This window comes from Microcebus murinus, chromosome 3, assembly GCF_040939455.1.
Source record: "Microcebus murinus isolate Inina chromosome 3, M.murinus_Inina_mat1.0, whole genome shotgun sequence".
Taxonomy (NCBI): Eukaryota; Metazoa; Chordata; class Mammalia; order Primates; family Cheirogaleidae; genus Microcebus; species Microcebus murinus.
The window spans coordinates 74,329,568-74,349,258 of NC_134106.1; the positions used below are offsets into that span (position 1 = coordinate 74,329,568).

Here is a 19,691-nt window from a genome sequence, read left to right on the forward strand (position 1 = left end):
CCCAGGCTCCCCAAGTCTTTCTCAGGCCACATGGAAAATATTAAGTACACTGGACAGGATTTGGGGGGCTGTGGGGCATTTGAACTATTCATTATATAATTAGCATTAGAAATATAAAATACAAAGCATATTAGTTTAGATATTTAATGCTAAGTTTATATGAAACTTCCAAATAATAGTTTTTTCAATTTTTATAGTTGCTTATTTAGCTCACAAATATGAACATACCTCCCTATATTGGTGTTGCTGTTGTTGTTGTTGACATGGGGTCTCCTTCTGTTGCCCAGGCTGGGATGCAGTGGCATGATCACAGCTCACAGCAACCTCATACTCCTGGGCTCAAGCAATCCACCCACCTGGGCCTCTGGAGTAGTAGAAACTATAGGCGTGTACCACCACACTCAGCTAATTTTCTTTATTTTTTGTAGAGATAAGGTCTTGCTATATATTGCGCAGGCTAGTCTCAAACTCCTGGCCTCAAGTGATCCTACAGCCTTAGTTTCTCAAAGTGCTGGGATTCCAGGCATGAGTCATCACACTCAGCAATATTGGGGCTTTTTTTCTTTTCCATTTGAATTAGTCCCTGTCAATGCCTGATCAAGACCTTAATGAGGAATTCTGCAAATTCTTGAAAGTCAGCATCCACAAGAAACTTTGCACAAGTAGGTGGTAATATTTTTATTGATTTTTAATGACTATTCAAACATTTTCAGCAGTATAAATAAATGATCTTTGTAGAATCTATAGCCTTTTTTTCCTTCATTAATAAGATGTAATGCTGGCATTTCATGTAACAATGCAGAGTCCTTTCAAACCCTCAGAACTTTTTTAATGTGAAACATTTCACAGTAATAGAGGAGCCGGTTCACCCTAGAGATCAGGTGCCTGGGCTGGCAGCTGTGACCAAGACTCTTGGATCCTGTGTAGACGCTGATCCTTGAAGGCTGCAAGAGGCCTGGGTGAGGCTGCTCAGCAGTGGGCAGTTGGTGGGCCTGCGGATGCCAGTGGCCAGCTGCCCCATGGGCTGAGGGATCAATAATTCAACTGACTACGTCAGCCTCCTGCCCTTACTAGCAGAGTAAGTTAGCCTCTTCCTGCCTTTCTTTGCCCATGTGTGAAGTGGAGATAATGGTAGTACCTACCGGAAGGGTGGTTATAAGGATTAAATGAGTACCATGCCTAGAACATAGCAAGTGTTAAATGTTTATTACATAAAAATTAAAATGTCGAGAGGTTCTGGAGTAGACCCCTAAATCACATGCTTACAGCCAGCCAGAATCAGACATTCTAAATTCCAGCTGCCCCACTCTCTAGATGTGGGCCATAACCAGGTTATTCAGTCTCTCAAAGCCTCAGTTTCCTTGCCCACATGTGACAATGGTGCTGGTACCCGTGGCATTAATATAATGACATACAGATCAAATAAGACAGTTTACATAAAGTTCTTGAAACATAACAACTGCTCAACAAACGACAGCTGTTACAAAGTGGCCAAGCCTGGACGTGCACACGGCCCCACAGCCCGTGGTGGCCTGCCCCCTGCCCATGCCTACCACCTGTGAGTCACACCTCCCAACAGAGAAGGGCTTCACCTGCCACACTCTCCTTTACAGCTTACATATTCCTACTTGCTTCGTATTTTTCAGTCCTTTAAGATTTCTTGTTGCCCATCTGTGGACTCCTGGAGTGGTTTTTCTATCTCTCTAAAAAATAATGCCAAGAATGGCGAGAGCAATTGCACTGAGGACTGGGTGTTAGGAGAATTCCTATGCAAAGGCACTGACGCTGCCAGCGACTGCTGTCTTTCCAGGTCTCAAGTAAGTTCAACACGTCCTTCTTCATTCGTATTTTATTAGGAAGTCACATCAGAAAATTAATCAGTTTTAAAACTTTAAATATTAAGTGACTCATTCTTATCAAATACATGAAGACCAGGAGCCAAGTCAAATAGGGCATTTCATTTTACAAATATTTTACATTTAACAGTCATGAAAAGACTTAAAAGAAACTTAAAAAATAACTGACTCTGCACAAATGTTAGTATCAAAGAACAGCTGAAGCTTAGATTTTAAGATCTGCAAGATCAGTGAAATAAGTCATCTTTTATTAAAATATAATATCCTCATCTCTTTCCACCATATACATATATGTTTCTTCTCTTTAAATAAATATATATTATGTATTTTTAATGACGACTTACCCGACAACATTCATCTGGTGCTTTGGGGCCATGGAGGTTACTTGGTAAGAAAAACAAATACCAAAAACATCAGGCCTAATTGGATTCTCCTAAAGCAGAAGGATGGACTTGATTCTGGAATGCCTCCTCCCAGCTCTCCTCACATCAGGACTTCTGAGCCTTCTGAGGAGTCGTCGGCAAACAAAAGTTCGTCTGACAATGGGCTCCCCAAGGGCAGGGTGCTAGAGAGGGACCAGGAGACCCCATTCCTTACAAGTCTGTCCTCCGGGAAAACACCGTTCTTTTCACCCGTGACTGCAGCAGAGGCGGCAGAAGCCAGCTCTTCCCATTCCTCACTGCCCCCGTTCAGGATGTACCTTCCTTCGTGAGGTCTGTTCTCATGAACCTCTGCTGTGACCACGCTGATAGCAGCGCTGGGAGTGCAGGAGGTGATTATAGAGTCGGGGTCAATGTTCATGTCCAGCGGAGGGAGCACAGAGCCCTCGGCCAGGCCCTCTGAGCTCTCCAGCAGCGGCGTGTTGATGTAAATGATATCTGCTTTGTCCTGAACATCAGGCAAACTCTCCAAGAGCTTTTCTAGCTGCAGCCTCAACACTGAAAAGGTAGGTCGGTCCAGGGGGTCAGCTCTCCAGCAAGAGTACATTATTTCATACCTGAAAGTGCAAAGGAAGTGAATTATCTCCTGGCACAGCACACGGATCCCTTAGTACAGTCCACCCCTTTTCATCTAATCTTTACTTTTTATCACATTTTAATCAGCATTTGTTCTACTCTTCATGAAACTTGTTGAGATTTCTTTTTAGGTGGCTTAATATTTATAAAACTTTTGTAAATGTTCCATGGGTATTTGACAAGAAAGTGATTCTGTTTTCTGGAGTAGAGGACCTGTTTGGCAATTATATCTAACACTGCAAATAAGGAGTATGCATGGTCTTTTTCTTTATACAGCAGTTGGCAAATTATGGCCCACAGGACACAACTGGCTCGCTGTCTGGTTTGTAAATTTTACTGGAACAGAGCTTTGCCTGTTTGTTTTCGTGTTGTCTGTGACGGCTTTTGCTACGATGGCAGAGTTGAACAGCTGCTTCAAAGGCTTGCAAAGCCTGAAATATTTATTACTTGACACTTTGCAGAGAAGGTTTGCTGACCTCTGCCCCATGCTGTCAAGCTGGGCTGTTACCAGGAGAGCTGAATTAGGTGGGAGTCCTGGGGCTGGGGCTAAGGAGGGCAGGAGCAGGGGTGAGGGGCAGCGTGTGGTGAGTATCACTCCGTCTAGTCTTCTCCACAGCCCTGTCACTGTCACTTTGTAATGATGGTGAGTGGGTTCAGGGAGGTTACAGAAGGTGCCATGGCCATGCAGGCAATAGAGAAATCAGATTCAGACTGGACAAGTCTACATCCAAGTGCACCTCGTGACCCCATCTGCGGTGTTCTATAGGGGACAATTCTCTCTTCTGAATGGTTTCTCCATTCCCAGCGTCCAAGGTAATTACAAATCTTGATCGAGTGACATTTAAAGGAGCACAATGAAACAGAGAGATGACATTCAAGAATCACTAGGTTGAAAGGAACAGTAAGTTATACCATCATTTCACTTTTTTAAAAAACAATTTCTATGTCTGATGGCTAGGTTTGACCTTTTAGGGCCAGGCATACTAACTGGCTTTCAGAGATATATATTTTATAAGATAGGGGTCATGCTATTTTGCCCAGGCTGGTCTTGAGCCCCTGGGCCCAAGCAATCCTACCACCTTAGCCTCCTGAGTAGCTGGGATTACAAGCATGTGCCACCAGGCCTGGCAAGCATTTTGTTTTGATCTTTTCCTGTTTTGAGAAATTGATACTCATGTCACTGGATAAGAAAACACCCCAAATTTAAATCATCTGGCACATGCAGTAATCATCTGGCACACTGGTATCTTATGAACAGAAATATGCAATTCCCATGTTTATATTTAGTCATATCCTACAGATCCTTTGGCTAATTCTACTAATGTAGTATTTCACAGACAACATATGAATCTCACTCTTGTAGACGTATAATAATACCTTTTCACTTGTCTACTTTTCCAGCCTTTACCAACACTTTTCGAGTCTCACAACCCTAATTCTCATCCCAGGCTTAGGAGTTCTTTCTAGTTTCCCTGTCTTACCTTCATTAGATGGTCGCTTCAACTTGGCAAACAATTTTTGTTTCTATTTTTGAGGCTTTCATGGCACAAATCAATTTGCATGATTCCCTGTTTTCCACAGAGCCTTGATTGTTTGCACTCTGAGATGAGCTTTGAGACATTCTTTCCTTAGCGACATAATCTTCTTTTCATTACTTCCTCAAGGGGCTGTGCTACTTAATTTACTTTCATTTATTCCATGTCTTAGGAGAAAGTGTTTAAGTAATCTATCTTGTTCTTCAACTAGAATAGTAGCAATATCACTTTGAAACTTCTTTTTTGTAGTCAATACTTTATGAAATATAAAAAATATAAATATGACTTTTAAAGCATGGTGAGCAAGTGTACTATCTAACCTACTCCCACAAATGGGCAATTTCACAGTAGTGGACCAAGAAGATTAACAAGAAGCACCTGGTAAATATTAATGGAAGGGCAGTGATGTTTAGTGATTGAAATTTTATGGAAAGAAAAATAAGTTTGGTGATTGTCTTTGTAAATGGTCATTTTTGTTTTTCTGTTGAGATTTTATAAAAGACATAATTATATAGGCTGCCACGAGCTGGGAATAGGGGAGAATGTGGAGTAGTTTAATAGGGAGAGATTTCAGTTTTGTAAGATGAAAAGAGTTCTAGAGATGGATGATGGTTATACAACAGTATATGTTATATATGTTGTATATAATGTATATTTTACCAGAATTTTAAAAAATGCAATCATATAAATTTACAAAATTTATACATGTGTGACTTAACCCATAGTCTTTAAGCACCTCCTTTGTTCCTGGCTCTGAGCATGGCTGAGTACAGTGCTGCCGGTCTGCTCAGGGCAATGGCGCCCGCCTCTCGTTAGGCGTGCTTGTGTCTCCACCATATTAGCCAGCGTCTACCCCTAGCTCTGCCACTTAAACCCTGTGACTCCTACCTTGCTCCTTCTCTGGGCCTGGGATGCCTCAAGTGGAAGTGGAGGAGGCAGTCAATGAGTGGAGGAAGTACACTTTAAGAGGGGAAAGGCAGGTGTGAGCTAGAGTCCTCGGGGCACACGAGTAGTAGGAAAGAGGCAGGGCCCTGGAGGCCAAGATGAATGGGAGCTCAAGGTCATTGTTGGGGTGGTCAGGAATAAGAAGAACAAGGGCAATGCTGTGACAGGGGAAAGGTGAACCCCAGAGAGGAGCCCCGGAATCTGAGTGGGCACAGGTTTAAGGCCACTGACGCAGCGAGAACATTACCAGTGAGTGGCGGCTGTGGGTAAACCCAGGTGCTCTGACCATTTGCTCCTTGCTGCTGCCCCATGAAGGAAGAAGCAGCCCTGCTCTGGACAGGGCAGCTGAGGCCTGGAGAGAAGCGGGGTTGCCTGAGGTCATGCCAACAGCCAACGGCAGTACTCAGTCCCCGACACGGGGCCCCTGCTCTCATCTGTGACCTCTACCTCCTTAGCTAAAAATAACGACCTCTGACCTTTCCTCATGTTTACTGTTTGCACCATTGTGCTAAACACTTCATAGACATCGGCTTGGTCAGTCAGCACAGCCACCCATTACACAGGTACCATTAAACCCGTTTTACAGGTGAGGAACCTGAGAGGGTGATGCTTGGCCCCAGGTTGAGGGTAGAGCTGCAACCCAAATCCAGGAGTGTCTGGCCCCACAGATCAGGTTCATAACCACTGAGCAGCCCTGCCTGACATGGGTCCGATCCAGACAAATTTGGGTCTCACCCCATGGGCAATGACAAACCACAGGAAGATCACTTTCAGAAGCATTCCATTTCAGGGTTATAATTCTAGAAAGGTCACTCTGGCCGTCACCCAAAGGATGTATTAGGAGCCTGGGGCAGCGGGGAGGCTGTGACGGGCACAGTGGGGACACGTCCCATGTACATTGAGAGGGACATCACAGACAGAGGCCTCTTGGGTGGTGAGGACAGGGGCCCGCAGCCTGGCCATCCAGGGGCCGATGCAGTGGGGAGAGGTGACCCTCAGGGAGCGTGGGCACAAAGGGCACTCTGTGATCCGCATCGTCGTACTTCAGAGCTGACTTTTCAAAAACCGAGAGGCAACCAAGCACAGGAGTTAACTCGTCTCAACTATGTTTAGACAGAAGCCGCTCAGAAGGATTCATTTCATTTTTAAAAGGAAACACAGAGGCCAGGCGCAGTGGCTCACGTCTATAACCCTAGCACTCTGGGAGGCCGAGGCGGGTGGATTGCTCGAGGTCAGGAGTTCGAAACCAGCCTGAGCAAGAGCGAGACCCCCGTCTCTACTAAACATGGAAAGAAATTAATTGGCCAACTAATATATAGAGAAAAAATTAGCCAGCATGGTGGCACATGCCTGTAGTCCCAGCTACTCGGGAGGCTGAGGCAGAAGGATTGCTTGAGCCCAGGAGTTTGAGGTTGCTGTGAGCTAGGCTGATGCCACAGCACTCACTCTAGCCTGGGCAATAAATTGAGACCCTGTCTCTAAAAGTCTTCTTTGGGGATGTCGTTCGTAGGCATCCAGATGTGAGAGCAGACGGGGAAGGAAGCCTGGCTGGCGAGGGCCCTGAGGCCGGAGCGGGGGCTGTGCAGGGAGCTCTCGGGCGGTGGGGGCAGGGGGTCTGCCCGCGACTTCCCCAGCCACGCGGCGCGTGCTGACTCTGCTGATCCTTCTCCTAAAGAGTCTCCCAGAGAACCGACTCAGCATTCTCTCATATTGGCTCTAAAACCACAATGTGACACAGCTTCAACCTGGTTAAGATTCAAGATAATCACTGCAAATATGAATGTTTTTTGGTGCACAGGGAAAGCTAAGAAACTGCAACAAAACTCTTTCCAGTCAATATTGTTTGACTGAAATGTTTCCTCATGTTCAGAAACAAGCATTTCATTAACATGGCCCTTTTTGAAACTACCGTGAAACCCTAGAACTAATTTAATTACCATTCCATGATGTTTTAAAATGACTTACAGTGTTTGTTTGTGTTCTTAATGTTATACAGCTACAGCCACGATAACCACCACCACCACCACCAAGCAGGGCAGGGCTCTGATTAAAACAGTTCCCTTCTGTTTTGCTTTGAAGGGACATGGGAGGCCCTCGGGCAAACTGACCCAGCTCACTCTCCCATGTGAAGCAGCGGGGCCAGAGTGTGTGCGCGTGTGTGCATGTATGTGTGTGCATGTGTAGGCATGTGTGTGTGTGTGTGTGCATGTGTGTGTGTAGGGGGGCTGCCCACTGTGCTCACCTGCACCGGCGCCCGGGCATGGCACTCCATAACAGCCAGCACAGGCCCACGGCGCTGAAACGTTCTTACTAACTGCTGTAACTACGTTCTTACTAACTCCCAGCCCATGGCCCTTCCACACAATGGTGAGAGGAGACTCGCCTTCAGGAAGGTTCAAGTCACCAAGCTACAGGCAGCACCATAAGAAATTAACGCCAGCAAGCTGCCTGGGGGCGATCAGTTCATAGTGATGCCATTAATAATTGGGCATTTACTCTGTGCGACTCATACCGGCTGAGCCTTCCGGGCACTTTCTTATTTAATCCTCACTATATCTCCCCGAGGGATGTATGGTGATACTCTTTTTGTGGCTGACAACATGAGGCACACAGAGGGCAAGTCAACTGCCACGGCCACTACATACAGGGCTGGTTAGGAGGCAGAGCCTGGCCTGCGCGCTCCAAGGCCCATGCTGCCTGAGGACAGCGGGGGCTGTCGGGAAGGGATGTGCACTGTGGTCCTGCGTGCGTTCAGCTGGGGGTTTTCACTCCTGGCCGAGCACACGGATTCCCAGAGAGCGTTTTAAAACACACATTTCTGGGCACACTTTTTACCAAATGCATCATTACCTCCAGGCACAGGGCTCAGGAATCACACTGCTAGAACATCCCCCAAGCAGTTCTGATGACCAGCCTGACCTCAAAGCGACTGGCTTAGATTCCTAAATTTCCTGATGAAGGGTATTACTGTGAGTGGTGTGTTTGAAATGGTACATACTGTAGAAAGAGAAGGATAACTGGTCTGAAAGAGGGTGGGGAGCCATTCAAGTACCTCAAGCACTATAAAGCAAACCTGGTTATCTGTGGATATATTTCCTAGAGGTATGGAAGGAGTATTTGGACACGTGCCATCACCTTGACTTCACAGTGCCCGCCCTTCGAGGCTGAGGCTCACTTGGGGGGCTCACTGGAGATGCCACATGCCATCTCCCACACCAGGAATGGCTCCTGGCCTGCAGTGTCAGCAGGTGCCACCCTCTGCACATGCCCACCTGGCTAACAGCACCTCCCCCCTACACACATAGGTGCATTTCCCCAGGTGTCTGCAGAGCCAAGTGGCTGCCCCATGCAGAGCCCAGGGACACAGAGAAGTTCACTCACAGCTCATCCAGGCAGTCCTCGGGCTGCTTCAGCCTGTGGCCGTGGAGAAGATAGTCATACATCTCATGGTTCTGCACCCCGGGATAGGGAGTCATTCCCCGCGTGGCGATTTCCCACATGGTCACGCCAAATGCCCACTGAGAACAAAGCAACAACAAATTAGGATGCAAGTCTTTCCACAAAGGCTGAATGGACTTTTTCATAGGGAAAGGTCATTTCCTTAAAGCCCTGATGATCGTACACAAAGCCGGCAATTATGTATGAGACGCGCTGCTCTCCCAACACGGCAATAATGTGGGTTGGAGTGTCACTGTTCCCCAATTTTATGAAAGTTGTTCCGGGAAATTTGGCAAAGGCAGAAATAGCTTCGTCACACACCAGGCCTCTGCTTAATGCTCTGCTCCACCATGACTGTGAGGTGTTCCCTTCTCCTACTCTTGGGTCAAGGGTATAATTCCACAGTGCCTTTCATATAGCATCTTGGTTCCAAAGAGCCACTGGATGAACTCATCTAATTTAATGACTCTGAAATATCATAGTTGTGGGCAATGAGTCATCCTTTGATTGCAAAGAAAAATGGGAATAAATGAAGGGCCTGTGCAACACACAGCTCTTCTGAATGTTAGGATGCTTCCCCAGAATCTACTTTTCCACCTGCATTAAAGTATCTAGCAAGAGATACTTTCGTAAAAGTGAAGGCTGAGCATGCTCCCAATTCTCAGTTTATCAAAGGATAATGTCTTGCAATACCAGCTTAAGTTATTGCTTTTAGTGTGTCCTCATCTTTGCAATGTGGGGCCCTGAATCAAGGCTGTGTACATACCACGTCACTTTTACTTGTGTAGACTCGGTCTGCAAGACTCTCTATGGCAATCCATTTTACAGGCATCTTAGCGATGCGGCCTTGGCGGTAGTAATCGCCGCTGTAAATCTTCTTGGAGAGGCCAAAGTCCGCAACACAGACAGTCATGTCATCTCGCAACCTGTAGAGAGCAAGTTCATGTCCTCAGCAACCTCAGAGGCAAAGCCTTAAATCACTGGTCTGCAACAGATGCAGCTGAAAACATTTATGGAAAGCGACCAAAGGAAGAGAGAGACTCTATCAGCCTGGGAGGGTCCTGCTTGGGGACCAATGGCAGGGCAAGTGAGGGGAAGCCAGAAGAGCTGTAGTCCTGCATCACTCTGGTCTGTGTGGGGATCTGGACCAGCAAGGGCTCCTGTGCACAGTGGATGGAGACACCTGGAGGGAACAGAGATGTGGAGGAGAAGGAGCAGCAGCTCAAAACCAGGCCCTCTGCCGGACTGACCTAGCGCCGTATGAGCTTCCTGCCTAAGGTCTGGAAACTACAACTGCCTTGTGGACTAAGCAAGGCTCCCTAGAGTGTGGGGCAGGGGGGGAAGTAATGCTCTAAGACAGAGACACTGGACTACTTGCCAAGATGACCAGGTGGGTGCTTGAGGAATTAATTAGGAAATTAAAGAGATATAATTGCATTTATAGCTCATTATTAAAACAGCCCCTAGACAAGAAGGAGGAGGAAGAGGAAAAAAGAGAAAGAGAAGGAAGAGATATAGTGTGGTCTGGGGTAGGCAACTAACTCGTCTCTGTTTGCCTGACACTGACTTTCAAAATCAGAAGTCTCATGTCCTGGGAATCCCCTCAGTCCAGGGCAAACCAGAAAGCTGTTCACCCTACCTGGTGGGAAAAACATGAAGGAAACTGAAATTTTTCTACCTCCATGGTAGAAAAATTATTTCAATAAAAGCAATAACAAAATCTAAACCCATTTTGGGGTTTGTAAAAATGAGGTTTGTGAAACGGGTAGGGGCTGGGGGCAGGGCTGGCTGGGAGGCGCATGAGGGTGGAGGCCCTATTGTCACACCTCTGACCTAGAAGAGCAAATGACAGCAACAGATTTAAGGACCACTCCCTCTTCAAACTTAAAATGAAGAAATCATTACTGTTTTTGACGATTTACAGCAGATAATGGCTCTGTTGAAGCAGTTTGAAGAAATGGGTTGAACTTAAGTCCAAAGTTCAGACAATAAGCCATTGTCTGTTGTAAAAGGAAAGCTTCCACATATTCAAAGCACAGAACTCCTTCTCCAGGAAGCGTTAGGAACACTTAGGGTCAAAACTTTACAATTTTTATAACTGTCTTCATGATTAGCTGACTTACACATAACTCTGGGTCCAAAGCTAGCTGCTGGCAGTGAGGGAGTATCAAAGGTCACACCTAGCAGTGCTACCTGAGTGAGGGAGTGAAAATAAAAGAGTAGTCACAGGAGAAAGCTTTGGAGGCCAACCAGAGTCTCAGAGGCAGAGGTATTTAAATCCCAAGCAAATACCCAGTTATAATCCCATTTTCAGAGCAAGCCATACCGTCCCCTCCCAAACTTAGCTTCCTTCCGTATCTCAACAGCAACAGGCCACCCCCCACCGCTGCAAACATCAAATACTGTGAGGTCCAACCCCTTCCAGGATGGCCCAGGACTCTTACATGCAGTTTCGAGCAGCTAAATCTCGATGAAGAAAGTTCCTGTTGCTGAGATACTCCATTCCCAGGGCGATATCCACCATGAACTTCAGTAGTGTCTGCAGAGGAATATGCTAGGGGAAGAGGAAACAAGAAGAAAGACTCTCTTAAAAGGGAAAACTTGGCAAGCTGTTTCCATCTGAGGCGGTAAATAGTGTTTTTATTAAGGTGGGTGGTGAAACAAGGAAACAAAATCTTTCACTTCCATGTCACTAAGATCACAAATAAGGTTTTCAAAAAGGAATGAAAAAAATAAAAGCCCTAAGACTTCTTGGCAAGTATCACATTCTCTTCTCCCCATCTTTACACATATCTACAGTGAATAACATTCTGTTTCTTTGCACAAGTTATGAGGTCAAATGCAATCCTTAGTATCCTTCCGCGTGGGACAGGGCCCCCATGCCGTGCAGAGGAGGGGAAGGGACGCAATGTCTGGCTTCAGCAGGGGTGAGGGGTGGGTATGTAGAGGAGAGTTCTAATATCCGGGAGGCAAAAAGCCCACTTAGGAGGAGCTGTTTCCAATTAGGCACCCACATCTGCTATCATTTTACTTTGAAATGTTTTGTAAGATACTTTTTTCTTCTAATCAGAAATTAGGATAGATTTTGCCCCCTTATCACAGGACCAAAGTGTCACAGGCACATATTCAAGAATTTTCATTTTGTTCCTCTAGGGCCCTCCTGTAAGTTTCAAATCTAGTGGGCTGTTTTGTTTTGTTTTTTAAGAGACAGGGTCTTGCTCTGTCACCCAGGCTGGAGTGCAGTGGTGTGATCACAGCTTACTCACTGCAGCCACAAACTCCTGGGCTCGAGCGATCCTCCCACCTCAGACTCCCACGTAGCTGGGACCACAGGTGCGTGCCACCATTCCCAGCCTATTTTTAAAATTTTTTGTAGAGATGGGGGTCTTGCTTTGTTACCCATTCTGGTCTCGAACTCCTGACCTCAAGTAATTCTCCCCATCTCAGCCTCCCAAAGTGCTGGGATTACAGGCATGAGCCATCATGCCCGGCCAAGTCTAGTGTTTTAAAAATCAAACTAGACTGCTATATTAGAAAACTTACTACTGTTAGAATCAGTTATGAGGATTATCACTGATGAAACTTTCATGTAGTAATTAAATGTTTTAACACAATCATGGCCCTAAAGAAAAGAGTTTACCACAAGTTCCTGCACTAATGAATGAGTCCATTCATGATATACTCTCCCTAAGGCACTGGATTTGTCATGGCTTGTTCTCTATGGAATATGAGTTTTCCAAAATGATACTCATGAAGACACGGCATTTTTAGTGATTTATATTTTCCAACCAAGACACATGCCAATTACATACTGCATATATAAATAAAATGCTTTAATTATCCTTGCCTTTAATTAATGGAGTTGTCAAAAAATGTAAAATATATATATAAGACATGAAAGTTTTATGCCTCTGTTCTATATATTTGGGGCATTTCATTTTCTGGATGCTAATTTCCAAGAAAGGATTTGGTTCCTAAGAAATATCAAATCCTGATATTATTCATTAAGGTATAATGAATATCAGGTACTATTCATTTGTGTTATTCTTTTTTTCCTAGAATAATTATGTTATTCTTAGAGACTATGACCAAAGTCATTAAAAAAAAATAATTGTGTGGTACAATTAATAAATGAGTTCAGCAAGGTTGCAGGATACCAAATGGACATACAAAAATCAATTGTATTTTTACATAAGAGCAATGAACAATTTGGAAATGAAATTAAAAAAGCAATTTCGTTTACAACAGAATAAAAATAAAATGCTTAGAAATAAATTTAACAAAGAAGTGTAAAACTTGTATTCTGAAAAATATAAAATGTTGAAAGAAATTATAGATCTATATACATGGAAAGATATCCTGTGTTCATAAATTGGAAGACTTAATCTTGTTATGATGGCAAAACTCCCCATATTGATCAACCAGCTGGCTTCTTTGTAGAAATTGACAAGCTGATCCTAAAATTCATATGGAAATTCAACAAATGCAAAATAGCCAAAAAAAACTTGAATAAGAACAACATTGAGGCCGGCACGGTGGCTCAATCCTAGCACTCTGGGAGGCCGAGGCGGGCGGATTGCTCAAGGTCAGGAGTTCAAAACCAGCTTGAGCGAGACCCCGTCTCTACCATAAAAAAATAGAAAGAAATTAATTGGCCAATTAATATATATATATATATATATATATATATATATATATATATATATATATATATATATATATATATATAAATCAGCCGGGCATGGTGGCTTGTGCCTGTAGTCCCAGCTACTCAGGAGGCTGAGGCAGGAGGATCACTTGAGCCCAGGAGTTTGAGGTTGCTGTGAGCTAGGCTGACGCCACGGCACTCACTCTAGCCTAGGCAAGAAAGCGAGACTCTGTCTCAAAAAAAAACAAAAAACAAAAAAAACAAAACATAAAAAACATTGGAGGACTAACATTTAAGGATTTAAAAAGTTATTACATATGTTCCCAACTCCTTGGAGCAAAAAAAAAAAGTTACTCCAGAGCAACTATAATTAAGGCAGTATGTATGGTACTGGAATAAAAATAGGCATGTAGATCAATGGAATAGAACTGAGAGTCCAGGAGTAAGCCAATATATGGCCAACTTTTTTTTTTTGTCAATTGATTTATAACAAGGATGTCAAAACCATTCACAATAGAGAAAGAATAGTCCTTTCAAACAATGGTTACACGTAAAAGAATGAAATTTGTCCTCTACCCCAAACCATATACAAAAATTAACTCAAATGATCAAAAGATGGATCAGAGACCTAGATGTAAGAGCCCAAATTATAAAATTCTTAGAAGAAAACATAGGGGTAAATCTTTGTGACTGGACTGGGCAATGATTTCTTAGACATGACACCAAAAGCACAAGTAACCAAAGAAAAAAAAGATATATCGGATTTCACCCAAATTAAAAACATTTGTGTTTCAAAGAGCACCATTAAGAAAGCAAAAAGACAGCCACAGAAAGAAGATATTTGCAAATCACACATGTGATAAGGAACTTGTATCTAGAATATACACACAACTCATAAAACTTAATAACAAAAAGACAGATAACCCCATTAAAAATAGGAAAAGGATCAGAACAGACATTTCTCCGAAGAAGATATTCAAATGGCCAAAAAGCATATGAAAAGATGCTCAACATTATTAGTCATCACAGAAATGCATATCAAAAGGAGAATAAGAGACCACTTCACACCCACTAGAATGGCTAGAATAAAAATGTGAGATAGGGGCGGGCGCGGTGGCTCACGCCTGTAATCCTAGCACTCTGGGAGGCCGAGGCGGGCGGATTGCTCGAGGTCAGGAGTTTGAGACCAGCCTGAGCAAGAGCGAGACCCCGTCTCTACTATAAATAGAAAGAAATTAATTGGCCAACTAATATATATAGAAAAAACTAGCCGGGCATGGTGGTGCATGCCTGTAGTCCCAGCTATTTGGGAGGCTGAGGCAGGAGGATCCCTTGAGCCCAGGAGTTTGAGGTTGCTATGAGCGAGGCTGACACCATGGCACTCACTCTAGCCTGGGCAACAAAGTGAGACTCTGTCTCAAAAAAAAAAAAAAAAAAATGTGAGATAAAAACAAGTGTTGGTGAGGATGTGAAGAAATTGGAATCCTTGTACATTGCTGGTGGCAATGGAAAATGATGTGGCTACTTTAGAAAACAATCTTGAGTTTCTCAAAAAGTTAGACATTTAGTTACCACTTGATCTAGCAATTCTACAGCTAGGTATATACCAAAAGAATTTAAAACATGTCAATGCAAAAATTTGTGCAAAACATTCATAAAGTATTATTCATAAAAGCCAGAAAAAGTGAACTCAAATGTCCATCAACAGATGAATAGACAAAGCATGGTATATCCACACAATGGAATATTTATCCAGTTATAAATAAGAATGAAGTACTGATGCTACAACATGGATAAACCTTGAAAAAATTATGGAAGTAAAAGAAGCTAGCCACCAAAAAACTATAGATTGAGATAATTTCATTTATATGATGTGTCACAAATATGCAAATATAAAGATAGGTTAGTGGTTGCTTAGGGCTAGGAGCAAGGGAGGAGCAGTAAAAAGGGATTCAGAGGTGACTGCTAAAGGGTATGGATTTTGTTTTTGTTTATTTGTTTAGGTGATGGAAATGATCTAAAACTGATCGTGGTGATGGTTGCACAATTCTGGAATATACTAATAACCACTGAATTGAACACTTTAAATTGTATGGTACTTGAATTGTATCCCAATAAAGTTGTTATCAAAAAAAAAATGTAACTGCAGGAAAAGAGAAAAAAGAGACAAAAAGCAGGCTTCTCTCCTTTGTCTCTGGAGACTGGTGTGAGGAGGTGACGCTGGAGGAGCGGCTGCTGTCTTGTGACCGCGTGGATCGCCAGCTGCAGATGGATAAGCAGAAAGGTGAAACACTTCTGGATGCTTGATGATGTCGCTGAGGACAGAAGTGGCCAGCTCTGGAGCTGTGCTACCTCTGGCCTATATCGCATGAGATTCTGTATCTCCCTTGTAAGGTCATTTTGAGTTGGACTTTGTATTCCATGCTGGTCAAGTCGTCCTGCCTGTTGCAGACCCTAAAAGTTGGCCCCAACTTGTCCTCTATCACCCTCCTCTCATCCTTCTACTACTTTGTTGTTGCCATATGAGACAACCTGCTTTTCCTAAAAGAAAACCAAAAAACAAAACAAAACAGTGTGTTCTCAGATCGCTTGGTCTTTGCTCATTCTGATGCTGGCTGTGTGCTTCTCTTAATTGTCCATTTCATTCCTACTGCTCCTTTGAGGATGGCCACGATGGTAGTGTTGGAATATTTAAAAGGTTTTTCCAGTTTGAATGTGTTTCTTTCCTGAGGCTCTAGAACGGGTGGCTCACGCCTGTTTGATGCATGTCATTACAGCCTGCCTCCCTATGTACTGTCAACCTCTGAGAACTGGGGTCATGTCTTGTCATCTGCCTGTCTGCCCTGCACACCTCCTGAGGTGCCTGCCATTCACATAGAGGTCTGAGTGGCACTGTGGGTCCAGCACCCAAACCCTGCAGGAGAAGCACATTTACATACACCTAGTCTTAGGGAATTCCAACAGGAACAAAGGGTGTTTACTCCCAGAGAACTGACTGAACACAGCAGCAAAGAAAAGATCTGAGTAAAATCTTGATTTTCCTGTTTTTCTAAGTACTCTGTGTCTTCCATCTTTATCTGAGGCTACTGAGTATCAAAATAGGAAAATACATTCCTTTTTATATTTATAACACTTGGAAATTATTTTCCATCATGGAAGATACACTTTGTATTTTTGCAAACAGAAACTATTCATTAGTCAATAAAATGCTATGTACTTGTTTTCCACACTTGTTATTTTGTTCAAAAGAAGATAAAATCACAGCAGAACTTTTGGCAGACACAGACAAACTGATTCTAAAGTTTATATGGAAGGGCAATGAACCTAGAATAGCTAAAACAATTCTGAAAAGATAGAATAAAGCAGGAGGAATCACATGATGTGATTTTAAGACTTACCATAAAGCTACAGTCATCAAGACAATGTGATAGGGGCAAAGGGCATGTAGTTTAATGGAACAGAACAAAGATCTCAGAAATGTACAGCCAATTGCTTTTTGACAAAGGTGCAAAAGCAATTCAATGGATTAAGGATAGTCTTTTCACAAATGGTACTGGTCATCCATATGCAAAAAAGCAAACTTTGTGAACTAAATCTCAAACCCTATACAAAAAATAACACAAAATTGATCCCACACTTAAATGTAACATGTAAAACCACAACATTTTTAGAAGAAAATATAGGAGAAAATCATTTTTACCAGAAGTTAGGCAAAGAGTTCTTAGACATGACGGCAAAAGCATGACTCACAAAAGAAAAAAACTGATATATAGGACTTTTATCAAAATTTAAAAGTTTTTGCTCATGTTAAGACAATGCAGGGAGGGGTGCTGGTATATACATATATAATGAGTGAGATGTGCACATCTGGGGGATGGTCATGCTGGAGACTCAGACTTGTGGGGGGGGGGAATGAGCATTTATTGAAACCTTAAAAACTGTACCCCCATAATATGCCGAAATAAAAAATAAATAAATAAATAAAATGAAGAACAACAACAAAAAAAGACAATGCAAAGACTAGCTACAAACTTAGAAAACAATCTATGAAAATCAGGTATCCAACAAAGGAATTGTATTTAGGATATATAAAGAACAATAAGAAAATCAACAACTTAAATAAAAAAAGGAACAAAAGACTTGAACAGCCACTCACCAAAGAGGACATAAGGATGGCAAATAAGGACATGACAAGATACTCAACATCATTAATCATTAGGGAAATGTAAATAAAAGCCATGACAAGATATCACTACACATCTATCAGAAAACGAAAAACAAAAAAAACAAAAGAAAAACCACTACTTATATTACCAAGTGCTAATAAGAATGAGGAGAACTGAATTTCTCATACACTGCTGGTAGGAATGTAAAATGGTGCAGCCACTCTGGAAAACAGTTTAGCAGTTTCCTATAAAGCTAACCACACACTTACCATATGACCCAGCATCCTACTCCCGGGCATTTACTCTAGAAAAATGAAGACTTCACACAGAAATTTGCATATACATATATATATATGTATGTATGTATATATATATATATATATATATATATATTTCTTTTTTTTTTTTTTGAGATAAGGTCTTCCTCTGCCACCCAGGCTAGAGTGCAGTGGCATCATCGTAGCTGACAGCAACCTGAAACTCCTGGGCTCAAGTGATCTTCCTGCCTCAGTCTCCCCAGTAGCTGGGACTATAGGTACACACTACCATGCCTGGCTAATTTTTCTATCTTTTGTAGAGACAGGGTCTCACTCTTGCTCATGTTGATCTCGAACTCCTGACCTTAAGCAATCCTCCTGCCTCTACCTCCCAGAGTGCTAGGATTACAGGTGTGAGGAACTACATCAGCCTAAATATGAAATTTTATAGCAGCTTCATTCATGATTGCTAAAACCTGGAAACAACACATATGTCCCTCAACAGGTGAATAGATAAACTGTGGCATATCCATACAATGGAAAACTACACAGCAAGAATAAAGGAATGAATTATTGACACACCCAACAACTTGGGTGCATCTCAAAGGAATAATGGTGAGTGAAGGAAGACAGTCTTAAAAGATTACCACTGTATGACTCCATGTATATGATATTCTTGAAAATACGAAACCATAGTGGTAGAGAACAGATCAGTGGTGAGCACAGGTTAGCCAGGGGGGTATGAGGTGTTATGACAAAGAGGGAACAGAAGGGAATTTTTGTTGGGTGATAGAACTGTTCTGTATCCTGATTGAAATTATGGGTACATTAATCTATACATGTATTAAAATTCACAGAACTATGCAACAAAATGGGAAAAAATGATAATTTAAAAAATATTTTTAAAAAGCATATAAATTGTCTCTCTATTTCTCTTCTACAAAGATGTAAGAAAGACATACAATATGAGGCTATTTTTGCATAGGGGTCCAAAAAATGGGGACAAGTTAAGCTTCACAAGACAATCTTTGGACATCAAATAGCCCTGTGTATTTTTATTTTTTTACTACAAAATGCAACCTTGTACAACATGAAACTTCTATCTCTCTAAAAAAAAAAGTTATTAGGAAAACCATACAACATACCAGGAAGTTAAATGTGAGTGAAATCACCTGTCGACATGAAACAGACTCCAGGGAAGGAGATGGGGTGCAGTGCTCTGTCTGGGGGCTGCCCTGTGGGAGGGGCACACAGGGGATGGGGCAATCCGAGGAAGGACAGCTGGAGGCATGGAGTCTGTACCCTGGAGGCCAACTCTGTTTCCACCAGCTTCTTCTCTGTGCCTCAGTTTCCTCACCTGAGATTCTATTAGTAAGTACTTCCCAGGGTTGTTGTGGTCCTAATGCATTCATACATGCAAAATGCAGGCTGGCCTATGCTAAATGCTTGAGACATGTTAGCCATTGTCGTTCTCTGCACAGGTGTGTATGTAGTGATGACAAGCATATGAGACACACAGACCAGGAATAAGTCATGAGAGGAGAATGTCTAAAGTTGCTAACAATTGTACTAAGGTGCTGGAAATTGTGGATAATGTTTTCTTCTTTTATAGGGTCTTTATAATGCTTTATTATCTTCCTTTTTAGGAAGAAAGCAGAAAAACTCAGCCACATCCATAAATGTTCCGTACTTTGGACTAGGCCCTTCCCCTCTTTGGAGGAGCCTCAGTGATTTTATAATAGTTGTGTGATGTGGCCAGTACAATTTCCTGTCTCTGGGTCAGTACTCATGCTGGTGGAAGACTTAAGAGTTGCTACATGGAAAAGAACA

The 19,691-nt window shown here is 42.8% G+C and overlaps 1 protein-coding gene across 1 annotated transcript in view; it reads right to left on the reverse strand.

Moving 5' to 3' along the window:
- Positions 1-1,191: 1,191 nt before the first annotated feature.
- Positions 1,192-19,691, reverse strand: part of MERTK (MER proto-oncogene, tyrosine kinase) — a 104,119-nt gene continuing 85,619 nt past the window's right edge. The window contains exons 16-19 of the mRNA XM_012742808.3: positions 11,235-11,344; positions 9,557-9,716; positions 8,734-8,870; positions 1,192-2,853 (exon numbers count right to left, since the gene is read on the reverse strand). Coding sequence (XP_012598262.2) covers positions 2,340-2,853; positions 8,734-8,870; positions 9,557-9,716; positions 11,235-11,344 — 921 coding nt within the window. The 3' untranslated portion in view covers positions 1,192-2,339. The remainder of the gene's footprint in view (positions 2,854-8,733; positions 8,871-9,556; positions 9,717-11,234; positions 11,345-19,691) is intronic.